At 43.5% G+C, this 24,460-nt stretch overlaps 1 protein-coding gene across 2 annotated transcripts in view; it reads right to left on the bottom strand.

Moving 5' to 3' along the window:
- Nucleotides 1-2,531: 2,531 nt before the first annotated feature.
- The window catches only part of xxylt1 (xyloside xylosyltransferase 1), a 29,905-nt gene continuing 7,976 nt past the window's right edge, over nt 2,532-24,460 (bottom strand). For both annotated transcript variants that reach the window (XM_083672529.1, XM_083672528.1), the window contains exons 5-6: nt 17,283-17,415; nt 2,532-3,850 (exon numbers count right to left, since the gene is read on the bottom strand). In XM_083672529.1, the coding sequence (XP_083528655.1) occupies nt 3,454-3,850; nt 17,283-17,415 (530 nt within the window). In that variant the 3' untranslated portion in view covers nt 2,532-3,453. The remainder of the gene's footprint in view (nt 3,851-17,282; nt 17,416-24,460) is intronic.

Below are 24,460 nucleotides of genomic sequence, written 5' to 3'. Positions count from 1 at the left end.
TACATCTCTCTTCCTGGTGTGGTTCTGCCTTCCTTCAGCAGTGCTCAGAGTTCTGGAGTGCAATGGCAATGAGGAGTCTACAGTGGTAGGTTATGCTTAGCCGCAGCACGTCACTCTGAAGACAGGTTGAAGTGTCAGAACAGTGCATTCCCCTGACCTGCTAATAAGATAATGTCATTGTACCGAATACAAAAAAAGAGTGCTCTAATATTTTTAGGATTGCTGACAATTTGAAATATGCCCTCTAACGAACCACAATCTCACTCAATGCACTATAGGGTTCATCTGAAGGAAAAAAAATCCCCTTTGGTCATGTTCCATTTGAGACAACAATAAAGGTGTTTGCTACACTTCCTGCTACCCAAGTGTGCACACAGAGCGAGTATGTTTCTCTTTAAGAGGCAAAACTTTACAGGGTTGTATTCTTAAGGTGAGTCTGCTGATTCAACAGACATCCAATATGAACCTATGATTGCCTTTTAGAGTTTTCTGGGCCCTTGTTGCTTCCTTTGATCCTATTCAATCCTTTTCAACACCTTTCTTCTTTCTTATATATGTGCTGAGGTTGCTTTTTTCTGCCTCACATTAAAAAAGCGGTATATGATGAATATTGAGTGTTGACAGTGCTTTGAACAGACTGTCAGTTGTAAAACTCCTATAGAACTGGTAATCCTATATGAATGGAAGCATACTAGACCTGCCTGTAAATTCTCAACCCCAAACACTACATGCCTCTTCCTACAGTAAGTCATCTTAGCTGTATCTCTGATATATTCTGTTAAAAAACATACCTCTAATCCTATCCAAACTCCCAATCCAGCCAGAGAGCTATTATGCATGGTTTCTCAATAGAAGACGAAATATACTCACTTAAAGATGGCTCCTGAAGTCCAACGGTTTGATCTGGGCTTCTCTTATTGACAGAGCATAATCAGCCTTATGATAAAACAGTTTGCGTGTAAAGGCATTGTTGTTGCTTATTCTGTTCTTGAAAGACATGTCCACAATTGCTCTCCTTTTTTCCCTTACTGACTTAGAATGGAAGAATAGAAAATATCTGGTCTCCGGATTAATATTTTTTAAATTCCACAGTTAATGTGTCTCATTTATTTTTTTACAATAGAGGATGGTGTACAGTTTGATGCAGTAAAGGTAGTGTCAATTTCATAATTTCCTTTATAAATTGGAAAACTCCTATAGAACTGGTAATCCTAAAGGGCATGAATTGAAGCATACTAGACCTGTCTGTAAATGATCAACCCTAAATACTGCAAGCCTCTTCTTCATGAGGTCTTGTATGCCATTTTAGCTGTATCTTTGATATATATATATATTTTCCTGATCTCTAGCTCTATCCAAACTCCCAACCCACCCAGAGCATTGCAAACGAATGGAGGTATATTCATTCATCTTAGTTTAAAGTCAAAAATGTTCATGCTCCAAGCTTTTGCACTGTCATCCAGCACTACCCCGATAGATTATTTATAATAACAAAGATATAACTCCAAACTTTAACCTTTATTACTCTGACATATACTCCCTTGGATGTCCTTTTTTCCACCCAATAAAGCCTCTCTTTAAATTATAACATTTTAATGCTACCTACTTCAGGGTGACTCATTTGGGCGTACATATGATCGTTTTTGTTATTTCACTGTATCTGTAAATATGCTCACAACCCTAATTTGGTGACAGAGTCCTGAGGCAGAAGGTTAGGGTTATAGTCTTGCATGCCCTATTTGTTTGACATATAGATTTGCAGTTTTTATTTTCAGGAAATTGTTACATAAATCACTCTTGTATGTTGTAAAAAGGAACGTGACATTCATAAAAAAGTTGACCAAACACCTACCAATGATCAAGCTAGACAACTAAAATGACTTATTTTGGAGTAGGCCTATAGGGCTTCGATGTTATGCTTCTCCTTGAATTTTGCAAGTGGCACAAATCTTTGAAAATGTAGATATTACCAATCACCACAGGAGATGGTAAAACCATCCTCTTTACATTTGAGAACTCACTGGACCATGAAAAAGTGATTGACACCCATGAAAAACGGTTTTGAAGAACAGAGAGATGGTCAATCATGCAACCCATGGGGATCTTTTTTACAAATGTTGGAAGAAAAAAACAAACAAATGATTTTTAGATTAGATTTTCTGATCCCTAAAATATGGATTCCCATCTTATAATGGAAAAACATGACAATTATCTTGTATTTTCATGTTGATATCAAATAGGGCTTCTGTGTAACTTTAGATCAATATAATAGTGCAACATTAATTCAATTGCAATTTGACATGGTTAAATTTAGCATAACTATTTGGTAGTTTTGAACAAGACAGTACTAATCATGTACAATCAATAATCAAAAACTACACAATTGAGTAATTCCTAGATAAAAACCAAGCCGATGACAGTCCTCACTTTACAGCTAAAGAGAGAGAGCGAGAGCAGCAGAGAGGTTAGACTGCAATACTAATTGTAATTACACTGAACAGCTCATCTCCTACAGCTTATAAAACACTTGACGGAAAAAACCCAAAAACTTTATTGCAGCTTATTCTTACCACATATCAAACACAAACATTAAGTTGTTTCAGTTTAGTGGGAACATTCAACTTAAACTGGAATTTTACCCTGTACCCAGTGGATTTGTTGTTTTATTCATCATTCGTAAACACTGTCACAAAGAATCGCGTTATTTCGTTTTGAATGCCCCGTTCAGACCAAATTGCCCATTTGAGTAATTTCCTACAACTCCCAAGTTTCCCCTCTCCCTCCCACACAAGGTCCTTCTGTTGAACAGCGCTAGAGCTAGCGTGTGCTGCTCACTGGCATAGTGGAGCAGGGTCAGAGTGCAAAAACTCTCATCTGACGTATTTTTTAACACAGTATGAGTTTTTTCACAGAAAAACTTTTTTCAACACAGACCTTGCGTTTCCAGAGCTATGATGCAGATACATGCAAAATGATGATAGCTCGAGATGGTATGCATTGTGGATTGACCAGAAATACACATGAACATGGATTTAATGGAGTAATGGGGTCAACGTCCCCTTTAAGGAAAGTTATATTTGCTGATATAGATTTGACATATTTTCTTATGCACTCTCCAATACAGTTTTGTACCAAAGTCAGTAAATATTCTAAATAAGTGAAAAGAGAGAATGTGCAAGGCATTGTGTCCATTTCACAGGCTAGGTCCCTGAATCCTCCAGAGTAAGATGTGTTGCAATGCCCTTTCTTTGGCCAGAGAGGGTACCAGCGAGAAGCTGCAGCTACACACCTGACCAGCAGGGGGCTGGAGTGGGAAGCAGCCTTTACAGTAGCAGTGGGGCAGTGAAGCGGGACACCAGGTAAACAAACCAATGTAAGCAGTATGCTACAACCCTCCAGTGGGTCCGGGGTCCCAAGCCACCCTTTGGCTAACACCCTAGTCGGGTCTACAACTCAGTCAGCCGGTATGGGCGTATTGCAGTTGCCATGATAGATATACACTGGTCCGTCGCAGCGGTAGTAGAGCTGAAACACCTCCCCATATCCATGTTCCCTCCACCAAGTGCACAGCTGGCGGTTCCAGCCGCATGCCAGCACATGGAAGAGCTCCGGGTGCTCCATGCCGATCATGGTGAAGAAGTCCTGGTCCCCCAGGTGGCCCCTAAAGCGGTACTGGTCGGCCAGCCGGGCCACGTTGCCAGGCTCCAGCAGCTGGTTGTAGAGGGCAGAGTCCCGCATTGCTGCCAGGTCAAGTAGCATCACCCCACTGTTGAAGCCCGGCAGGCCATCTGGAGGCGGCTCCCCAACCCGGGTCCCAAGGTTCTCCTTACGGTACTGCCAGAAAGTGTGTCTGCAGTGACAGGGATAGGGAGGGAGTGGAGAGAAAGAAAGATATTAACCATTAAGTGGTAGGTTGTTCAATGGAATATGAAGTTCAAGAAACTGTAAAAGCACTGATTGATAATGGCAAACTGGGCAGAAAATGCTGGCCAATTTGAGCACTTTTGTATCTGCACTTAAAGTCTATGTAACTGCACTTTTGTTAGACTAAGAGCCGTTTTTTCCAACTTGGCCTCCTTAGTTTGCACTTGAATAAACAAATATACTGCTACACTACATCAGAAGCATAGTACCAGATTCCTATTCTTCTCAACACAGTGGACGTTCTCCCCGCCCCTTTATTTGGTTAACAGCTGAGGGATGGGGCTGAAGAAATGTAACCACTCTGAAATACATATACAATTACATTGTTTACAAACAATGGAGTAAAACAAGCTTATATTTGGGGTTCTGGTGAGGAAAGACAGTTGACCTGAGCTCATTAGTTACATTAATCATGAATCAATAGATATTAATAATTTACAAGTCAAAAAATGCATGTACCAATCTCAGATTGACCCTTTAAAGGACAGGGAGAGAGAAGAACTGTCAGGGGGCTGGCTGATTCAGTGGAGCACTGTGTTCAAGTAGTTCACAGTGTTCAACAGAGATGCAGACACAGTGGATCTGATTATATCTCACAAGGGATCATAGGACTGTTTTTTTCAATGTAATCTAAGAGTACTTTATTGTCCATTAGACTTGGAAATGTAAAGATTAGCTTACGTCCATCTGCATCCCACTGAACAGACCCAGCATTCACATCCACAGTCTCCTGAACCTGCCTGTGGTGGACTTGTAGACCTCTGGTGAAATGTCTCATTCAGATGAGTGCGTTTGGGTTGGTCCCAGTCAGTGGAGTGCAGGGCAGATCTGTTTCAGGCCAAGGCTGCTGAATAAACAGCATTACGCACAAAACAGGAAGAGAGGCGGTCCAGGAGCCAGATGGAACCGCCCGAGGTTACTGCCAACTCAGCAGGCCACTCTGCGAACACACTGCTAACCCAATGCACCTACTGTACAGAACTGAACATCACCATAGATGTGTATGGTGGAACCTGTTGATGTTACAATACTGTACATACAGTACGTCAGGTCATCATTGTCGAATGAGATATTAGTCTCAAGGGAATCATCACGGTATAAGAAAGGTGGTCAGTCGTTGGCTATAGCTAAAGAGCCAAGCCTTAATCACTTGCCTGTCTATGGCACCCTCTAGACTTCTTCTGGCTAACATCTACAGTAGCCTCATGGCTAACCCCAGGATGTTCTGATCTTATCACGAGTTCTCCAATTCTCTGCTCTTGTTGAGGAATGTGAGACCAACAGCCTGGTTGTCTGCCTGTCCATACTGTATGTTTGCTCAGCTGCGATTACCTTCAGGGCCAGACTGGGACCTGGGACTCTCCACCACCTCAACTCCTCCCTAACAGTCACTGGGCCTCATCCTCCACCATATTACCTCAGGGCATGATACAGTATGGGGCAAGTTAAGGGTGCATTCACCCCTCCACACTATGGAGGCTTAGCCCGTTACGCACATGAAATCGAGACATGCATACCTGCCAAACAGGCCTCTCATAAGCAGCAGCTCTCTGTCATGAAATCCACAGATTGGCTTGAACCCACTAGGCCAGGAAATGCCTGGGTAAATGTTGTGAATGGATTGAGATCCATCTGCAAGAATGGATCCTGCTGCTAGAATAAAGGCAACTGAGAGGCGAAATCTACGCTAGAGAGATAGAACTGGCTGACTTAATGTGTGAGGAGTACAGAGATATACATGGAAGAAATATGGTAAAGTGCAGTAGTTCTATACAAAAGAGTGGACTGACATATTGATATTAAGGGGATAAGATTGTGTAGTTTGGGTGTGGAGCTTTAAAGATTGTGTGCGTAGTGGGTGGACATGACAGTCTTGTATAATGTCCCTATTTCAACTGTCATGTTGTTTGGCCAGAACATTACATGGCATCATTGGTATGTTTGCGTGGATGTGCTCATGTGCTCTCTGCAGTGCTGGCCACACAAAGCCAAACGTGCTCGACAGCTATTCAGAGGATGGTATAAAGAGAAGACCATGAAAACACAGTGAAACGCAGCCATTCCCTTCTACCCTCTCCCCACACCACCGCTTACCCTTTCTTTCCCTCCCCACATTTCTGTCCTTCTATCTACAAAATAAGCTTTGTGGACAGAAGTTCAGAGGAGGCGAATCTCAAGGATATTGCAATCTGATGTCAGGAGGAAACAACTGAGCCTGCCCAACAACTCCCCAGCAACATAGGCTGCTGTGGAGAGAGAAGGAGCAGAGTGAGGGAAGGACTCCAAAACAAAGCTTTTATCCAAGTGCTCCAGACTCCAATTTAGAGAAACTGCCTCCATCAATTGGTAAATCAATCTCAGAAGAAAGAGGTGAAGGTGGGGGACTTGAGCTGAAAGCTACCCAGGAAGACAGGCAGGGGAGAAAAAGCTCATCTCAAAGGTACTCCTGGTGTGCGGTACTATGCTTTGAAGCTCCCAGATCCACCTGCTATTTTCACCTGCTTTTATTTTCCACTCAGGATTTAGAGGCTATGAGAGACACTTCAAAGAAATAGGGAAAACTGAATTTTTTGTTTAAGTGTTTTTTGTATGTGTAACAGCTACCCCTAGAACAGCAAAGGATTGATACAAACAAAACGATTCAAATTAACTGTGGCTGAAATGCTTGAGAGAAACTGAGTGATGTGATGCAGAGAAGAAGACAGCAATGTTGCTGGCTGGCAGGAAAAAGGACATAATAAGCTAACCTTGTCAACAAAGTCCACACACATTAACAAGGAGCTAAAAACAGGACACGAAACCTGGACCATCATGAACAACAGCCACATCACAGCAACAAAACAATCTCACTAAGGACCTTTCTGCTATCATCAAATGTCAACCTCCTAGAACTGATTCCATCCTCTCTTAAATGCTTATCCAAGCCATGTGTCATTCAGTGCCTTCGGAAAGTATTCAGACCCCTTCACTTTTTCCACATTTTGTTGTGTTATAGACTCAATTTAAAATGGATTAAATTAAAAGAATTTGCCATCAATCCACACACAATACACCAGAATGACAAAGCAAAAACATGTTTTTAGAAATTTCAGAAAATTTATTAAAATTGAAATACCTCATGTACATAAGTATTCAGACCCTTTGCTATGACGCTCTTAAAATGAGCTAAAATGCAAACATGTCATCAACAAATCACTCAGTAAGTTGAATTGAGTCCATCTTAATGCAAGGATAATAGTTCATATAATTTTGGAATCACTATCTTTGCTTTTATAGGGTCCCTAATTTGCATAGGAATCAATTACACACTGTGTGGATCAGGTTGTCATTACAAACTTAGCAAATGGAGAAGAACAAAACTGCTCAGGAATGCGACCCTGAGGCCTGGAAAGACTTACAAAAATCTACAAAGTTGAATGGTGGAGAGGAAAAAGCACAGTCGATGGGATAACATCATCTCAAATCACTCTACAAAATTGGTTAATAACCAAGTTGGTAAAAAGTAACCCTTAATGGAAAATAATCTCTCTCCTATCCATAATTGTGTTTGCAACCATGAATTCAAGTGATACAGCAAAGAAAGTGGCTGGAAATGTGTTTATTAGGTTTTACTACAAAGCATTAAGTTTGGTGCAAATTCAGCACATGCATCTCTCATGTGAAGAATAGTGGTAGCTGCATCAAGTTATGGGTGTGTGTGTCACCGGCAGGGACTGGGGAGTTTGTCAGGATCAAGAGAAAATTATGACATTTTGGTAGTGAGTTGGTAGTGACATCCTAATCTACACAGTGTGTAATTGATTCCTATGCAAATCAGAGACCCTATAAAAACAAAGATATTAATTCCAAAATTACATGAACTATTATCCTTGCATTAAGATGGACTCAATTCAGTTTAGCCCAGCAGATTTTGTCACATTTTCAGAAGACCCATAATAAATTCATAAAAGAACCAAACTTCATGAATGTTTTTTGTGACAAAGAAGTATGTGCTCCAATCAATCCATCACAGAAAAATAAGAGTTGTAGAAATGATTGGAAACTCAAGACTGCCATGACATACATGTTCTTTACAAGTGCATGTAAACATTTGACCACAACTATACATCAAGTATTTTTGTATTTCATTTTTAATAAATTTACTGGGGTATTGTGTGTGGATTGATGTTGTTTGTCAACAAAACAAGGAAAAGCACATGTTGATTTTGGTAAATTTTTCTGGCAGGATTATTTTTCACATCTTGCTAATAATAGAAAGCACTTGCTGTGGCTCAGTCCAGACGCTACAGACGCTGAGAGAGGAGGCGCAGTGCTGTGGGCTGAACCTCGGCAGCTTTCTGTGGCACAACGTTCTCCTCAGAAAAGTACAAAATGCTTTGCTTCATGTGCTGGCTGGCTAGCAGATTCTTTACAGCGCCAAAAATGAGAGAACTGTGAGAACCGAGAAACAGGCAGACAGACAGACAGACAGACACAGAGAGAGAGACTAGAAATATAGGCCAGCCTTCTGGAGCTCTTTCGAGTATGAAATATTCATGCAGAAATGCACTACTTAAAACATGTGGGGGGTGAAAGATGAACGTATTAGTACAGTCTAGAGATGAGCGGGTCAGTTCGCACTTGAGTCAGCAACTTCAATCAAGATACAGATTACCATTTACAGCCACCTCAGCTCTGAGCCGGGAGCATAAGTGGAATTTATGAGCAGCCGTTATATTCTAAATGCTAATTCATTAGGCTAGTCCCCCTGATGCACATAAACATGAGCTTCAGTGGGAGGATAGCAATGAGGAGGATGAGGAGGCGGCGGCGGCCTCCATTGTAAGTGCTTCCTCTCTCCACAGCTCAGCCAGGTCTTGTGGGACTGACAGCTTTCCTCAGTCACAGCACATTTTATTGCCGTTCTATAAATAGGCTGCTATAAGCTCAAACGTACTTGTTCACATAGCTCCCGTTGTACGGTCCCATCCCTCAAACTAGGAATGGCGGCCTGACAGCCAATACATGTCCCTTAAGTAAAGTCAGGCGGAGGGTTCCATGCACTGAGCCACATATTTGGGCCACTGTGACCGGCTAGGGCAACATTTACACAGCCTTTTCTCTCTCCACATAGCTGTTTTGACACCAGAATTTATGTTGAATAGGAAGCCATCATACAGATGGAGGACAAAAAGTCGTAGTGCTGTCATGGAGAACCCTACACAGTGCTGAGCCTGGACCAGGGTGAGAAGGAGTGAGCTACAATGGGGGGGAATATACAGTATGTCAGGCCTTCTATGATGGAAGCAGAGTCATCTACATGGTATATGTGTAACCGAGTTGAGATGATAAACTCACTCCTCAAGTTCAAATACCCCCACCTGCACTGTTGAATAGCTAGGGCTACTGTTTGCAACCACTTGACGTCTGTTTCATTGGTGCCTGTGATCCGGATACGCAGTTGGGCTCAACGGCTAGGCTTGCTGTGGTGTCATGAGTTTAGAGGGGTGAGTGTAAATGAGTTAAGATGGTAAACTCACTCCTCAAGTTCAAATATCCCCACCCACACTGTTGAATTGCTAGTTTTTCGATAACACAGCTGGTTTACATTGGGTATTTGAGGAGACGATCGCGTGTGTTGGCAAGCCAAAGGTCGCAAGTTCGGTCGGAGCCAGTCGATTGCGGGGCTACTGTTTTCAACTGTTTCATTTGCACTCACAGGTACACAAACACCCACATACAAACATACATAAACACATGTACACATTCAAACACACTGTCTACTTAAGTAACTAACTAACAAACATGGTTTGGCTGAAGGTCGTGGTGAGGCCTGTAACTCACTGCCTACATAATGAATGGAAAAACTCAAAACGCATTCTCCTTTCTAGAAACTTGGGGAGAGACCTCGATCCAAATACATCAATAGAGCAAAATGTGCATGAAAATATTCCCAAGAAAGTTGAAGATAAGAGATTGCAGAAGGAACTGTTTAAAGGAAGGACAGCATGGCTAATGTGCCAAGACAGACACGTGTTTACAATTACCAGAACATTTCACCTCTCGCTTCTCCCCTCATGTCAAATACCACACTGGTGTTTTCATCCCAAATTCCAAAAGCAACAGAAAAACCTGGATTGAGTTTGGCAACATTACATACACATGACCTATATATCCAGATATGGGGGTGTTGTCTTTATCAGACATGTCTTTTTGTTCTTAAAGGGGCAATCTGGGATTCAAACAACAACAAAAAAAACATCTCCCCAACAGCTGAGGGATGGGGCTGGAGAAATGTACCCCCTCTCAAATTCATTACCAGAGCTTTGGATGCAAGGACTGACCATCCATGAGATCAAAATGATAGTTTCAACCATATTTTGAAGCTATACGTTGTTTGTTAACACAAGCCTGTATTTTGGGTTCTGATGGGGTAAGACAGTTGAACTATGCTCATGAGGCATTTATAAGTGATATTCTTTAAGAAACAATGGTTATACTGTATGTCATACATTTAAAAGCCCAAACATGTATGAACCAATTCCAGATTGCCCCTTTAAAGAGTTACTGTAGTTAGACGATGAACCTTCATAGCCAACACAACCTCTCCTCTGCACTGGCCACATTTTCCTAGTTGGGGATATGAGCCAGGTTACAATGCAGCATATGAGCACAATGCAGCCCTGCCTTTGTCCCCTGTCTAAATGATATCTGTGAAATCTCCTGTCCCTTTTGTTCCGGAACATTCAGACCTCTCTCATTTCACTGGAACCTCTCAGCCCAGCCCTGCATGTCTACAACTGTTCCTTCCACCAGCTTGCCAATTACACTCAGCTCTCATCTGCTGCTGTTCTCTGGCAGCTCGCAATGCGCTGCCAAAGCTCCAGAGTGAAGTCTCCCGAACAGAACAGGAGCATTAGCAGGCGAAAAAGACAATCTGTACCCACTCCTCATCCAAAGTGGTCTCCCGCTTTGTTCAGAGGATGGAACAGGCTGATCTCAGAGAGCAGATTAAACACTTTGAGATGGGGGATTCCGATTCAGACTCGGAGAGAACAAAACAAAATGTAGGCTTGGCATGTTGGACTGGTGTACCAAGCAAAGGGAGATTTCATCGGAAAGTAACTTCAACTAGCTACAGCATGCACCGCTAATGAAACATCTTCCACCAATTCTTATCCTGTTGGAAAACACACCAAAAATAGGACCCCCTCCAAAACAAAAATCACACGTTCGATACTTTGACTCATAGAGGGGTGGAGCTTTAGCACATCTCCCATAGTCTGCTTTGCACAAAACCACACATCCATGACAGCCACCTATAATCAAAGGTCTCATTTCCCAGACTGAGACTGTCTGACTGTGCAGTCTTTTAATTACTACAATTATAGGATGACTCAGGTGGATGTGGCACTGTAGTACTATCTATGCGTCATGAGGAGCTTAGTTTCCGGAGACAAAAAGAGGTTATATATATATATATATATGTGTATTGAAGACTAGAAATGTTGGTGATTGTTTCCCAATATGCCTGAACCCTTTGGAAGTGAAGACCAATTTCTAAACTCAAGGACCCCAAATAGGACATATCTCAGGGTGTGTAGTTACTGTACTGTCTGTCAGGGTGTATGTTGGGTACTAACACTAACATCATGCTGACCTACTCCTTGGGGGTGTGTGGGGGATAGGCAGTGAATGGGGTTCACAGGTGTCCTTTCAAATGTTTTGAGAAGTGGAGGGATGAAATCTCAAATAGATGCTACATACTGTATGCCATGGTGTTCTTCTGACTCCATATCTACTCAGTCAGACCAATTGGCCTTTGAGGGTGTGGAAACACATTGGAAACAACCAAAATATAAACCAGATTTACATACAAGTGTATAGTTATTATCTGTCTCTTCCCTTCTCTGAAGTGGTTCAGTCTCTCTGTGTCTCCGGCTGCAGATAGACATCTTATGTAAGAGGCGCCGCTGGGTTTTAAAACATTAAGGATGCGGCTGTGGGAGGATGTAAAAGATTGGGCATCTTTTCCAATAATGAACTTTTCATTGAGGGGACGTGTACTGAATGCAGCTGTGGGTGGCTGTGCTCTGCTGCATAACGCTTACTTCATTAGCAAAGAGACAAGGAGCAGAGAGCCTTCTCTCCACTCAATACTGAGAACATTTAAGTGGAGTGTGTTCACTCGCATACAGACATCCTGTTTTGATGCAGGACCCAGGCGGAGCACACACACACACACACACACACACACACACACACACACACACACACACACACACACACACACACACACACACACACACACACACACACACACACACACACACACACACACACACACACACACACACACACACACACACACACACACACACACACACACACACACACACACACACACACACACACACACACACACACGATATCCAGAACTGGCCCAGAGTATTCATATATCTAGATCAATACCATTTATCAGTCTCCAGTGTATCTTTAATGCTGGAAAACAATCCACAATCACATCAATGTGTGCTTCTTGTGGTTACTGAACAGTAAAGGAATGACCGCAGCTACATTTTACACGATAGGCCTAGTTGATATTCAACAAGACATTTATTGCTTTGGGGGATTCAGTAGATTTATTACAGCTGAGTTGGAGACAGCTGTCTTGGGAAAAGACATTGTCCTTGGGGGTCTTTTCTGTTTAAAAAACTTTTAAAATGTGCTCTGCTGTCGACACGTTTTATTTTCCTAAAAAAAGTAATGGCCCATCCTCAACTGAATATACTATAGCCTGATGATGAACGATGACCCCCTGACCTGGACAAACAGGCTGCCAGGATCATTTATCCCTCTGTCAATGGCGAAAGCACATCATTGCTGGAAAAAAAAAGAAAAGAAAAAACAACAACACGTGTTGGTCTCTCGTGGTCTGGAACAGGGTCGTGACGTGGGGTCTTGGTGGGATCCGGTAAACTCCAGCGAAGCCGGCTGGTCTGAGTGCGGTAAGTGACGTGACCCCTTGCCAGGTTGCGTGTGTGTACAGCCAGCCAGTGAGAGCATTAGCAGGGGCTTCCCCTGCCCCTCCGCGGCCCAGCGAACGCCCACACTGGCAGGGCTACGGCGGGAGCAGAGATAGGGATCTGTTTGGAGAAACTGGAGCCCTCCACAGCCTGCCAGGAAAGCTGGGGTTGTGTCTGTAATCGCTTCCCCTGATATGTAACCCCCCCCCCCCACCCCCACCCCCCAAACCCCATTCCTCTGGCCCAGGCAGACAGACAGCATCCCTACAGAATAAACACTGCCCAGGGACACAGCGTCAGGACAACGGCCTCTCTGTACTGTAAACACTCTGGGAGAATGTCTGCAGGAGGCAAAGAGGAAGGACAGAGGGGGGATCATAGAACATGGCTGGTGACTTCAGGTTCTATAGTGGACAGACATGCAGACACAAATAGGCCTATAGATAAAGTGGACAAATTCTAAATCTACCACTAAGCATTCTCTCTCCTGGGCCCAGTATTTCAAAACTTTTAATCTGGATGGAACTATCCAGGATCAGATCATCTGGCTGATTTTGAGAAGTATAGGGGAAATCAGCCAGATCAATCTGATCTTGGATAGCAAAGTAGATCAGTCTGATTAATGTTAAAAGTTTTGAAGTACTGGGCTCTGAGGTCCTTTCAAACTGAACTCTGTACACCTGAGAGTGACAACACCACAGTTTGGGGAAAAGCTACTATGAGATGCCTCAACAAGTGTGCTGACGTCACTGTGGACTGCAGGATGCTTTGTTTCTGCTGAAGAGCCAGGTTTAGAGCTTAAGGAAGGTAATGTGCTCTGTTGTGTAAAACGGTATTTTCACCAACTCATTTACATGAATGCAAATTGCGAGGCAATGGGTTCTTTTTAGAGTAGACTATTCAACAGCGGGAAAGGACATTCATCTTGTTCATATTGGCATCAGGAGAGAGAAAATTGAGAAATGCTTTCAAAGCATGTACAAGATTGATGATATGCAAGTCCAGCTAAATTGGATTCTATCCCAGTCTTTTTCTTTCTGCATCATGCAAGGTGGATTGTTTCTTTTTTTTTCCCCCAAAGCCCAGCTTTCAGACATTTCTCCTGATGTGGAGAAAAGTTAAAGCGGTAGAACAAAAGGTTTTCAATTAAGTCCTCTCCTTCCAGACTGTGAGCCTCTCCTCTGACACTGGTGGTGAGGTCTAAGGATCTGAGCAGAGTGCTGCTGTGCACTTCCACTGCCAATTAACCAACCAGACAGAGAACTCATCAAAAGGGCTGCCATTGGTAAATCATCACATTACACACCTATCCCTAGTCTACTCAACAACAAAAAAAGAGAAAGGTACCAACAGACAAGCCTAAATCTGTCACATATTTTCACTGCATGCAAATCCCTCTCTTCACACAGATTTATTCTCTCACTTACAGTCCCTCTAAAACCGAGAAGAGACCTCCTAGACATGTTTGTTTACAGCGGCAAGCAGCTGCTCCACAACCCCTTCCTGTGAGCGTACGCGCATGCGCACACACACACACACACACACACACACACACACACACACACACACACACACACACACACACACACACACACACACACACACACACACACACACACACACACACACACACACACACACACACACACGCGTCCTGTTTTGATGCAGGGCCCAGGTGGAAAACAGTGGTGCAGTCTAAACGGACCAGTCGTGTTTGTGTTAGTGCCTCAGAATGGGATGTCACAATCAGCCCAAGAACAAAGACTGGGGATGACAGAACCCACATGCACACACAAAAACACTCACACACAGCTGTGACCCAGGAAGTACAGGTCTGGAGAAGGGCCCTGCTGTAGAAGCTCTGTTCCAATGATCTTATCCCTTTTGGATCGATAGTCATGAAAGGAAGGAGACGAGGAGAGGACACTGTTTACTACTTTACCCTACCAGCCTCTCTCAAAGCCACTGAATCAGGTGCATTGTCTCGTTGTGGAAACTCAAGTAGGATTACAACCGAACGTGACATGTCAAGTCTGCCTACGAACACACCTATGAAAATGGAAAATACTAATTTGACTTTCTTCCACTGCCAAGCTACATGAAAGAGGGAGATGAAACAAATTAGTTTCATATGTGTGATGAGCTCTTCCATACCACCATTTCTTCTATGGAGCAGAGCCCACGTGTACATGCGGCTCTGGTTTACCCTCTCCTTTGGGGGAGCATGGGGGTGGGATGTGTGTGTGTTTGTGTGTGTGAGGGGGGTGTTATTTCTCCCATACTGTTGCATTAAGTATATCGATCTATACCTCAGTGTGTAATAGATAAGCCATTAGGTGTTGTTGAGGAACATTTCCTGTTCTGTGCCATGTTATTGGTGTGGGTTCCAGGTCCTTTGGCACTCTCAGAGAAGTGCATGTAAAGGTGGGGGTGTGGAGTGCAGGGGGGCGGGGGCGGGGGGGGGGTAGACAAAATTAGCTAATCTCATTTGGTGTTCTTCACAGCACTGTGCTCTGGAGTCTGCTTGTCATTAGGCTAAATCCATGCTTATTTAAGTTAGCCTCTGAGAGTATGATGTTTTCCTCAATCACGTGTAAGCGGTAAATGGGGCATTCTATTGTGAATGCTCTCTGAGACAACGTACACTGGTGTGTGTTTTTTACGGCTATTTACGGATGTGTTGGTATGCACATTTCTGAAGTGAGACACGTTTTTTCCGATGGGGTAAAACAATGGGCTGAGTGCTGCTGTGTATTCCCTTCGCTCTCCAGGGTTAGTGTGGCTGGGTTGAGGATGGAGGGGAATGGAATGAGAGGGAAGAGACGGAGGGGAAACGGGAGAAAACAAACATGATTCACTGACAGAGGACTAGCTGCCTCTAGTGCCCTTTAGTGGAATTTACTACCATAGCATGTTTGAGACAGGTGGCAGGCAATGTGTGACTGAGAAATGGCATTGATCTAGATGTATGGATACTTAGGGCCAGTTCTGGATATCACACCTGGTGCACCCATCCGTGTGTGTGTGTGTGTTGGACATAACTTTTCTTCTTTGTATTTCTTCAAATATTGATTCAACTCAGATTTCTTGTTTTATACATGTAAAGTTGAATTAGTAACAACAGCAACATATCTTCTAATGTGCTAAGCCAACAGAATTTATGCTCATCCAAAGACAAACAGGTCTGACACAGAACATCATGATTGAGATTTAGGGTGGTTGGTGCCAAGTCTTCCCTAAATTAGAGTTTTATACCTAACACTACCCCGAGAGCTGATGGATAATGACAAACATAATGAAAAATGTATGCTCAGTCTGAGAACTGCCTGTTCAAATATTTAATCTCTAGATAAACATACCAGTAGTCATGTCAAATATCTAGCTAACAGTCATATTGTTTTCCCTGCAAACACATGCAGCTTCGTAGGCTTAACATGACGAGACAAATACCTCAGGGAGGGAAGAAATGATGATTGGGGAAATCCAATCTCTGCTTTGTGCTGCGGACATGATAACCGGATGGTTCATGGAACAACAGCCACCTATGACTCTGCCCACAAATCTTTTCACAGACCAAAACTACCCACAGAAATGTCTGCCATTGTTTGTGGAAAAAAGGTGATTCTTCTCAAATTGCCACAATAGCTGAATTCCAACTCAAACCACAGCCCTACAAGCTCAATCTTGTGTCCTGATAGGTGAAAATTTCAAAAATACACAAGTGTCTAGAACGATTTGAAATCTCTCCTCTCCGGAGCCAAAAAGGTGTATTACTAAGGAGCTTTGACGGTGAGTTGGGAGAGGACATGGCGTCAGTCAGCTGGAAGAGAGAGAGAGGCAGTGTGGGCGAGCGCAGCACAGAGCTTCCTGTTGTTGCAGCCCAAAAACACGATGACCTTCGGAATGTCACAACACTCACACAGGAGTTTCCTTTAGAGCATGCTCGCTTCACAACACCCCCCCCCCCCCCCCCCCCGCCCCAAACATCCCTCGCTAACTACAAACATGAAACACCCGCTCAGTCTCCTCTCATTGGCTCCCCTAGCTCTTCCTCACCCCTCCTCACCCCTTGCCCATTCCGACAGCTCTTGATTGTGGTGCTCGGAGCAGACCTTCTCTCTGCCTGCTCCTGTGACTGTCACTGTCACTTCAGTGGAAACGTGTAGTGCTGTAGCACTCAGAAATCAAAAGGTGCCATCTCCACTCAGCTTTTTGCATGCCCCACTTTCAGCAGGCCACGAGACCGCATCGCCCAGCCATGCCACTCTGCCAGTCCACACCCCCACAGCAATGTGTTATGCAAATTCACATGGGCAGAAAGCTATAAGATGTGTGTGTGGCGGTGTCTATTACCTGTACACTGGTTGCATCTCTCTGCCAATGCCGATCACAGCTCCAGGAGGGAAGTACGCAAACTCCTTAAAGAGCTCCCGGAGGTTGCTCCTGTACTTCAGGTCCAGATCCAGCTGCACAATACGCTTCAGATCTGAAAGACAAAAGGCAAAGTCATCCATCAAGCCTCAACATAATAAACTGAGAGCAAAAACCAAAAAAGGAATACAACGGTTTTCAAATATCCATGTTGTAAGTTAAGGACTGCCTGATGAAGCTACTGTGAGTACCAACAGTCAGTAAAGCCAAAGCCAGGTTTGTAAGTTGAAGCGGTCCTCTGAGTGGACAATTCATCACACCAGTTACCAGGAAAAACAGCCGCTCATCTCATTGTTCCACCTTCCTGTGTTTTGCTGGTTGGCAAGGCAGTGAAAGGTTAGGAAATACTTAAGGTGCTGGACTGTTGTGCCATGGACACAATACGGTGCTTATCTCATTGTAGCAACAAAGCAGTATGTAAATCTATGAGCCATGTCTGGCCATGGATAATAGAATCCGCAAAGGGCAATGTTGTTACTGCAACTCACAACTTCAAAGATTTCAAATCACAAATTATCTTCAGATTAGGGAGTGGATATGATAGCCCTTTGACACCCACAATGCTTTGGGTATCTCAAAGTCAGAATGATGACTGTGACAACCCCTGCACAGCTCACATTCCTAACAGAACATCATCCTCAGCAGTTTTCCAGCTTCTTGACGTCAAACGATGGATAGCACATCCTTTCATCATGTCTGGGTCTCAATCTGAGCGCTGAGGCCACAATAGAGGGGCCAGAGGGAGCTTGGGACCTGGCCTGGAGAGGCCAGACTACACACACAATGAATGGCCCTGCACTTGGAAAAAGAAAAACAAGTGGCCTGAACTAAGCTTATTGAAACAAGAAACAATGAGAAGAGGGACTGGGCCAGATCACGGCCGAGCCGAGGCTTTGGTTGTTGGGATATTTTAGGACCGGTCTCTGTCCAAACAGGCGGCAGAAACAAACACTGCAGACAGTGTCAGCCCGTTTTCTCCCCTGCTCTCTAAACAAGGAAGTCCCCCTCACAATGCCTTCATGTGTAACACCAGTAGAGGGGAATGGCGGATAGTCATCCCCAACTAGTGAGTGCTGTTTGTTTGTTCTGAGGGGGGCTTAACTGGGCCTGCTGTGGTATAGGAGAGAGCAGGAAGAGAGTCTTTTGCTGTTACAACATTGTGATTCGGGGGGGGGGGGGGGGGATGGGGGGGGTGCGGTTATATCATGACTCAACACAAAGGCCCACACAGGCAATGACTTATGCTCACACACCACATTCCATACCTGGTTCAGTTTTAAACATAACAGCCTTTGTGACAGCATGTAATGCTGAAAGGTAGAGCATGGTGGTTTAAAATAAACACACAATGGGCCTCATGCAGGAAGCGATATACAAACAAATTTCCTTTTATTTTTGTTTGTATCCAATGATTGTTCTTATTTCGTTAGTACCCACTAATTTCTGGGATTCATCAATGTTTTCTTATTTTTGCTCTTCTCTTAGGTAAGAGAACATTTTACGAGTGGTCAAGAGCACTCTTCCCAAGATAAGAAAAAAGCATCTTGTTTTCACAGTCCACAAATTGTTTGTCCAACACAAGGAAACAGTTCTTAAATTTGAGGAACATAAAAAAAAAAAAACACATGCAAAAAACGGATGAATCATATAATCAAATTTAGATTATCATATGTTTTAGAGTAATTATAATGATTGGATTATTAAATTCAGCTAAATGGCATATATTACATTTGTGGGATAAAGAAATACTATTGGTCCATTGATCCTAATTAAGACTATAAAGACCCTTGGATGATATTGCTTCTGAATGGCTTACATACTGCTCTTAGATGCTTTAGTCATCCAGGCCTTATGCACGTTTTTAGAAATCGCACAGATCTATTTAATGAGATGGATGAATGGCTGCTGAGCCGTTTCAGATTGCCAAGAGTACTGCTTTTCGAATTGTGCAATACTTTGGAGCCCCAACTTAGGCGAAACACACGGCGGTGAAATCTGTGCCTCCACACCTGCAAGTACTTAGCGCACTCAGAGTTTCAGCCACAGGATCCTTTCAGAGAGAGAGAGAGAGACAGGTCAGGCATTTCACAGTCTTCTTTGAGTCGTGCGCTTCCAAGAGTACTGAAAGCTATTATATCATTCACGCCCCAGTACATATCGTTTCCGCACAGTGCTAACCAACAGACAGAAATTAAGAATGTTTTTTTTTTTGCTATAACTGGACTCCCAAATATCATTGGCGCTGTAGACTGCACCCATATACGCATCAAAGCGCCCTCTCTAGATCCATTCCCATTCCTCCGTAAGCTGTACCACACTCCATTAATGTTTAAATAATATCAGATCCAAACCTCCATTTTCTGAATGTCGTGGCCCGTTGGCCAGGCAGAGCACACGACTCCTTTGTGCTGCAGAACAGCTCAGTGGGGATGCGTCTAGCTCAAAGAGATGGGTGGCTGATTGGTAAGTGATTTGTAATTATGAAAACCATTATCTAGTTTAACCTTTATAAAAACCCAACTTTATAAAAATGTAACACATTGACCAAGGTTATGCCCTCACTCCAAGGCTCATGACCCCGCTTGCAAACCCCAAGACCAGACAGGAGCGTTCTTACAACCACCGGCCAGGTGGATGTGCCTTGATTCCGCTGGTGGAAAGCTTCTATACACCCCGGAGAAAGCTTGTCTAATCACAATGGCCTGCTGTACGCTGCACAATGTGGCCATGAGACGTGGTGTGCCACTTCCAGATCAGATACCCCCTGTGGAGGAAATTCCAGACGACCCAGTAGACGCACCTTATGGAGATGGCATCATCATTCGGCAGCAGTTAATTGACCGCTTATGAGGTAGGCTAGCATGTGGTTTTGTATACCTGTGGGCCTGTAAAGCCCTTTGAGACTGTAAACAGTGATATTGGGCTTTAAATAAACTTGAACTTTAAATGGTGGTGAATAACAAATAAGGAATTCCACACAAGCCAGTTGCAGTGTCACATTTTATTTGGACTTGCTGTTGAGTGTTTCATTAATCCTTTCAAGGTTTTCGGTTATACTATTTAACACAGAAGACAATGAAATTAAAGTTGTGGAAATATCTCGTTATGTTGAGAGAATCTGGTCTTGATTTTGCAGGACTGCATCAGAGACAATTTGAGTCGGAAAGAAAATGTGGCGAGGGCGTTCAAGCTCTGCAGTTTTTGATGACGCATTTGCTTGGCCTTGTTCTGAAAATAAAATAAAAAAATACTTGAATGCAGACGTTTGAGTGTTAATTGTTAATTAATAACAGCAAAGAAGTCTATAGACTACCACAGGTAAGAAAAAAAAAGGGGGGGGGGGAACTAGGGGGGGTTCTGGTGGTGCCTCAGGGTAACTTTACAGTGCAGGTCAGCAGTATAACAGAGTGTTTGTGTTCTGCTAATTCCTTTCACCGGGCCTCCTCTCCTTTTCCTCGGGGGACAGAGACCAATTCCCAGAACTAAAGGAGTCAATGCAGGGTTCACTGCCACAGCCCACCTCCGGCGCCCATCCATGCGTGCCCACCATCCCAGCCTAACTGGTCTCCACAGACCAGGCTTCAGTGGGCCGTGCTGGAGACCACTGACTACACAACACTGCTTTGTCTAGTTTAAATCAGGCCTTCTGAAAGGGTTGTGTCTGGAGCAAAGGATAGGGGTGGGGCTAGGGAGAGAAAAGGTCTTGAGGTCTAATACCATTATCCAATAAAAGCTGGGTTTGCAGGTGTGATGTCGACATGACTTGATCTCTGGAGTTGTTTGAAATCACAAATACCAAATCAAAGAATGAAATGAAAATAACACCATCTCGCTGTCTTGTTTGTTCCCTTACAATCCACCCTCTCCCGCCTCCAATCAATCTCTAGGCTTACAATCGGCCATACAACATTCAATGACTCATTTATTGGATAAAAAGGGAACGGGTACCCAAGTATAGGTGTAAATCCATCTCGGTTATATATTTTTTCCTTCCTTGTCTGTCAGAGGCAGTCGGGAGTTAATGTGGTTATGGGGCTACGAGTTCGCCTGGGGCGCTTAGTGGATTACACTGTTGCTGCCATGTGCCTGCCTCCCGTCCATCTCACCTCAACATGACGAGGACGGTGGCAACAACAACAGAGAGAAGGTTAACTTAACGTTACTACCTCCAACAGAAAGTAGGCCAACCTGGCTATGACGTTAATTCCCAGTCTTATGTGAGAACTTAAACTAAAAGGTCAAGATAAGGTGAGAAAAGCCCTAAGTGCTAAAGAGGGTTCAGCTGCGAAGGAAGTTTTACCTGAGCTTGAACAGTTTGGATACAGAACAAAACAATGGGAATTGACCAAACCAAACTATTAGACCCATTCATTTCCATATAGGCTATGTCTAATTCTATAAATATCACAATCCAATAGGCACCTGACACTCAAGCAGACTTTGTTGGCATGTGTAGTGATGGGTAATCTCTCGGACAGATGTATGCCAATCTGCTTTGCAAATACTGTGTACTAACATGGCTTGGGTATGCCTTAGAAGGCTAATTCACTGAGCTCTGTTCAAAGCTTACCAACTCGCATCATAAACCCTATATCCTGCATAGCTCCATCTCTGATACTCAATAGTAAGGCCTAATTGTGGACAAAGAGCTCCATCAAAAAGCACTTGGTTGTGTAATACTGCAACTTGTGGATCTCAAGATCAAGCATATCCTACTTGATAAGATAGAAGAATGCAAAACAAGTGCTAGTCAGTATAATATCAATTGAAATGTGTGTGTAGGATGCAGTGAAGACTGTATGATCTGAACTGAAGCTCTCTCTCTCGCTCTCTCTCTCTGTATGTAGGTCAACAAATATGACGCTGTGGCTGCATCCAGGTCTTGTTGTCTGCAGCGAGGCTGGGCTGAAGGACAAGACCTCTACTGTATTGCACTTTTCTCTGTACAAGATGAGAATGGCGCTTCGCAGAAACATCCTGATCATAAATGTCACTGTACAGAGGCAGCATATGAAAAATACAGCTGCTTTCAGTTTCCTTATTTGTCATATGAGACAGCAAACACTCCAGATCGGGCTGTTTTGTGGCTGGTGAGTGAGGTATAACAATGATGTCCAGGTATTAAACACTGTCACCCACATAGCTGCCCACTACAGTCTGGCCCTGGTCCAGCCCATTCAAGCTCAGCCCAGGCCTCTCAGCCAGTGTATTGATGGATCTGTTGGGAAGGGTTCGATAGCTAGAACAAGCCCAGCTGGGGAGAGCAGGCAGATATGATTCGAGCAGACAGACCCCCCATCGGGCATCCACGGAAATGCCTGGTGACCGCGCTGCGATTCCTTGAAGTTCTTCCATCCCTGCCTCGTAAAAACGTGATGTAATCTTGAAGCAGCACATAGAGCATGAGTCCTAACACAAATAAAGATTCAATCTCAATATCTTGCCTCTCATTTCCTTATTTTGCCATCCAATCCCTCTTGCATTGGCTGAAACATTACATATTTGCTAGATTGCTAGATAAGGGATCATTGAAGACCGCACCTACTGTCACAACTGCTGTCAAAGAGGTATTCTGGACATGTTACATCTATGGTATCTGCCAACATATCTAGGCAAAAGGTCACTTATGCTGCATGACTACCACATCAATCCATGGCACAACCACCATCATGCTAACAAAGTGGTTCACACATCGACTCTCGCTCAATCAATCAAAGGCCAGGCGGAAGGTGGAAAATGGGGTGGCATTGAGAGTCAGGTCACTACATGTTCACTAAGCCCATGGGGGTGATGCACAAACATTCTCTGTTGTTGCAAATGACGCATCTCTCTGGGACTTCATTAATTAAGACATTAATTAAGATTGAGACATATTTCCACTGTTGAAAACGCACGCTTGTTTTTAGGCTGTGGTTCAGCTCACTTATCTAAAGGGACTTTTCAAGTGCGTAGGCTAAGTGCTCTCGCTATGTGATTAGGTGTTTGATTACATTTCCGTTGACAGGGTTGCCATTGACACCATTTACATTGCCTCATGCATGTTGTCAGATGAAGGATTCACAGTTTGGATGGAGGCTGGAGTAAGAGAGGGACGAGGTCTAATGAAACTCAACTAAAGCCCATAGAAACCTGCATAATTCCTAATAGCTGGAGCATTTCCATACAAATGGCCAAAATGATGAATAAAATACAACTTCTCTTGACCTACTTTCTCTTCGCATCTTGGTCTGACATCCTGGTCTGTGTATTTGAGTGAAGAGGCAATTCTGGCACTCAACAGTGCGGAAAATACACAACATTGAGTCACGCTCGCACACATACAACAAACCTATTTTTCTGTCGATATCTCTCTCACACCCAATCTTTGAGCAAAGACTCCAGCAGAACAGTTCCGCACGCTAGGTCAATCTCTAAAAGAGGTAAACAACGGACACATGCACACAGCTCTGCAATTTAGTCAGAACTCAAGCAAGGAAAATAAAACATATTCCATGCCACAGGATGGGCAGAGCAACTACTTTCATCCTCAAGTAACATTTTGATTGCTATTTGAAAGGGAAAGCAGCCTGACAAATACCCAATGTCTCTTGCAAAACTGCTAAGAATCCACTGGGGATTTGGTTGGATTCTCCAGTAAATTGTCAGAACTGAAAGCTGTGAGTGACAAAACATCAGTTCAAAGTCCTTCACTTCCACCCCATCAATTCTTAGCCTCCAATGACTTTGTTTACTTTCTTTGAGTGAGTTTTCTTGTCTGAAGTCAACTCCTTCGCCTGGGCCTTAAGCAATGTTATATTGACCAGTCTAGCATTCATAGAACACTTTATACAAGACCTTGACCCACTCAAGTGTGAAGACTGTAAATGTGAAACTGCAATCTTCTCTTATTAGAGCTCAAAGTTAAGATTTAGAAATTCTACTTTGTGCTCCTTCCGGACCTTTTCCTCCCTATGGCCATAGACCTAATAGATTATTGACTGACCTAGACAATCTTACAAACTCCACAGCCAATTAGCAATACTTTCATTTCATTAACCTGCATATCCATTAATGTTTCCCCACAGTTAGGGTTAGGGTTAATCCCCCCCCCATGTCTTCTC

This window comes from Argentina silus (genome assembly GCF_951799395.1).
Source record: "Argentina silus genome assembly, chromosome: 6".
In the NCBI taxonomy this organism is placed as follows: Eukaryota; Metazoa; Chordata; class Actinopteri; order Argentiniformes; family Argentinidae; genus Argentina; species Argentina silus.
This window is presented reverse-complemented; position numbering and strand designations above follow the sequence as displayed.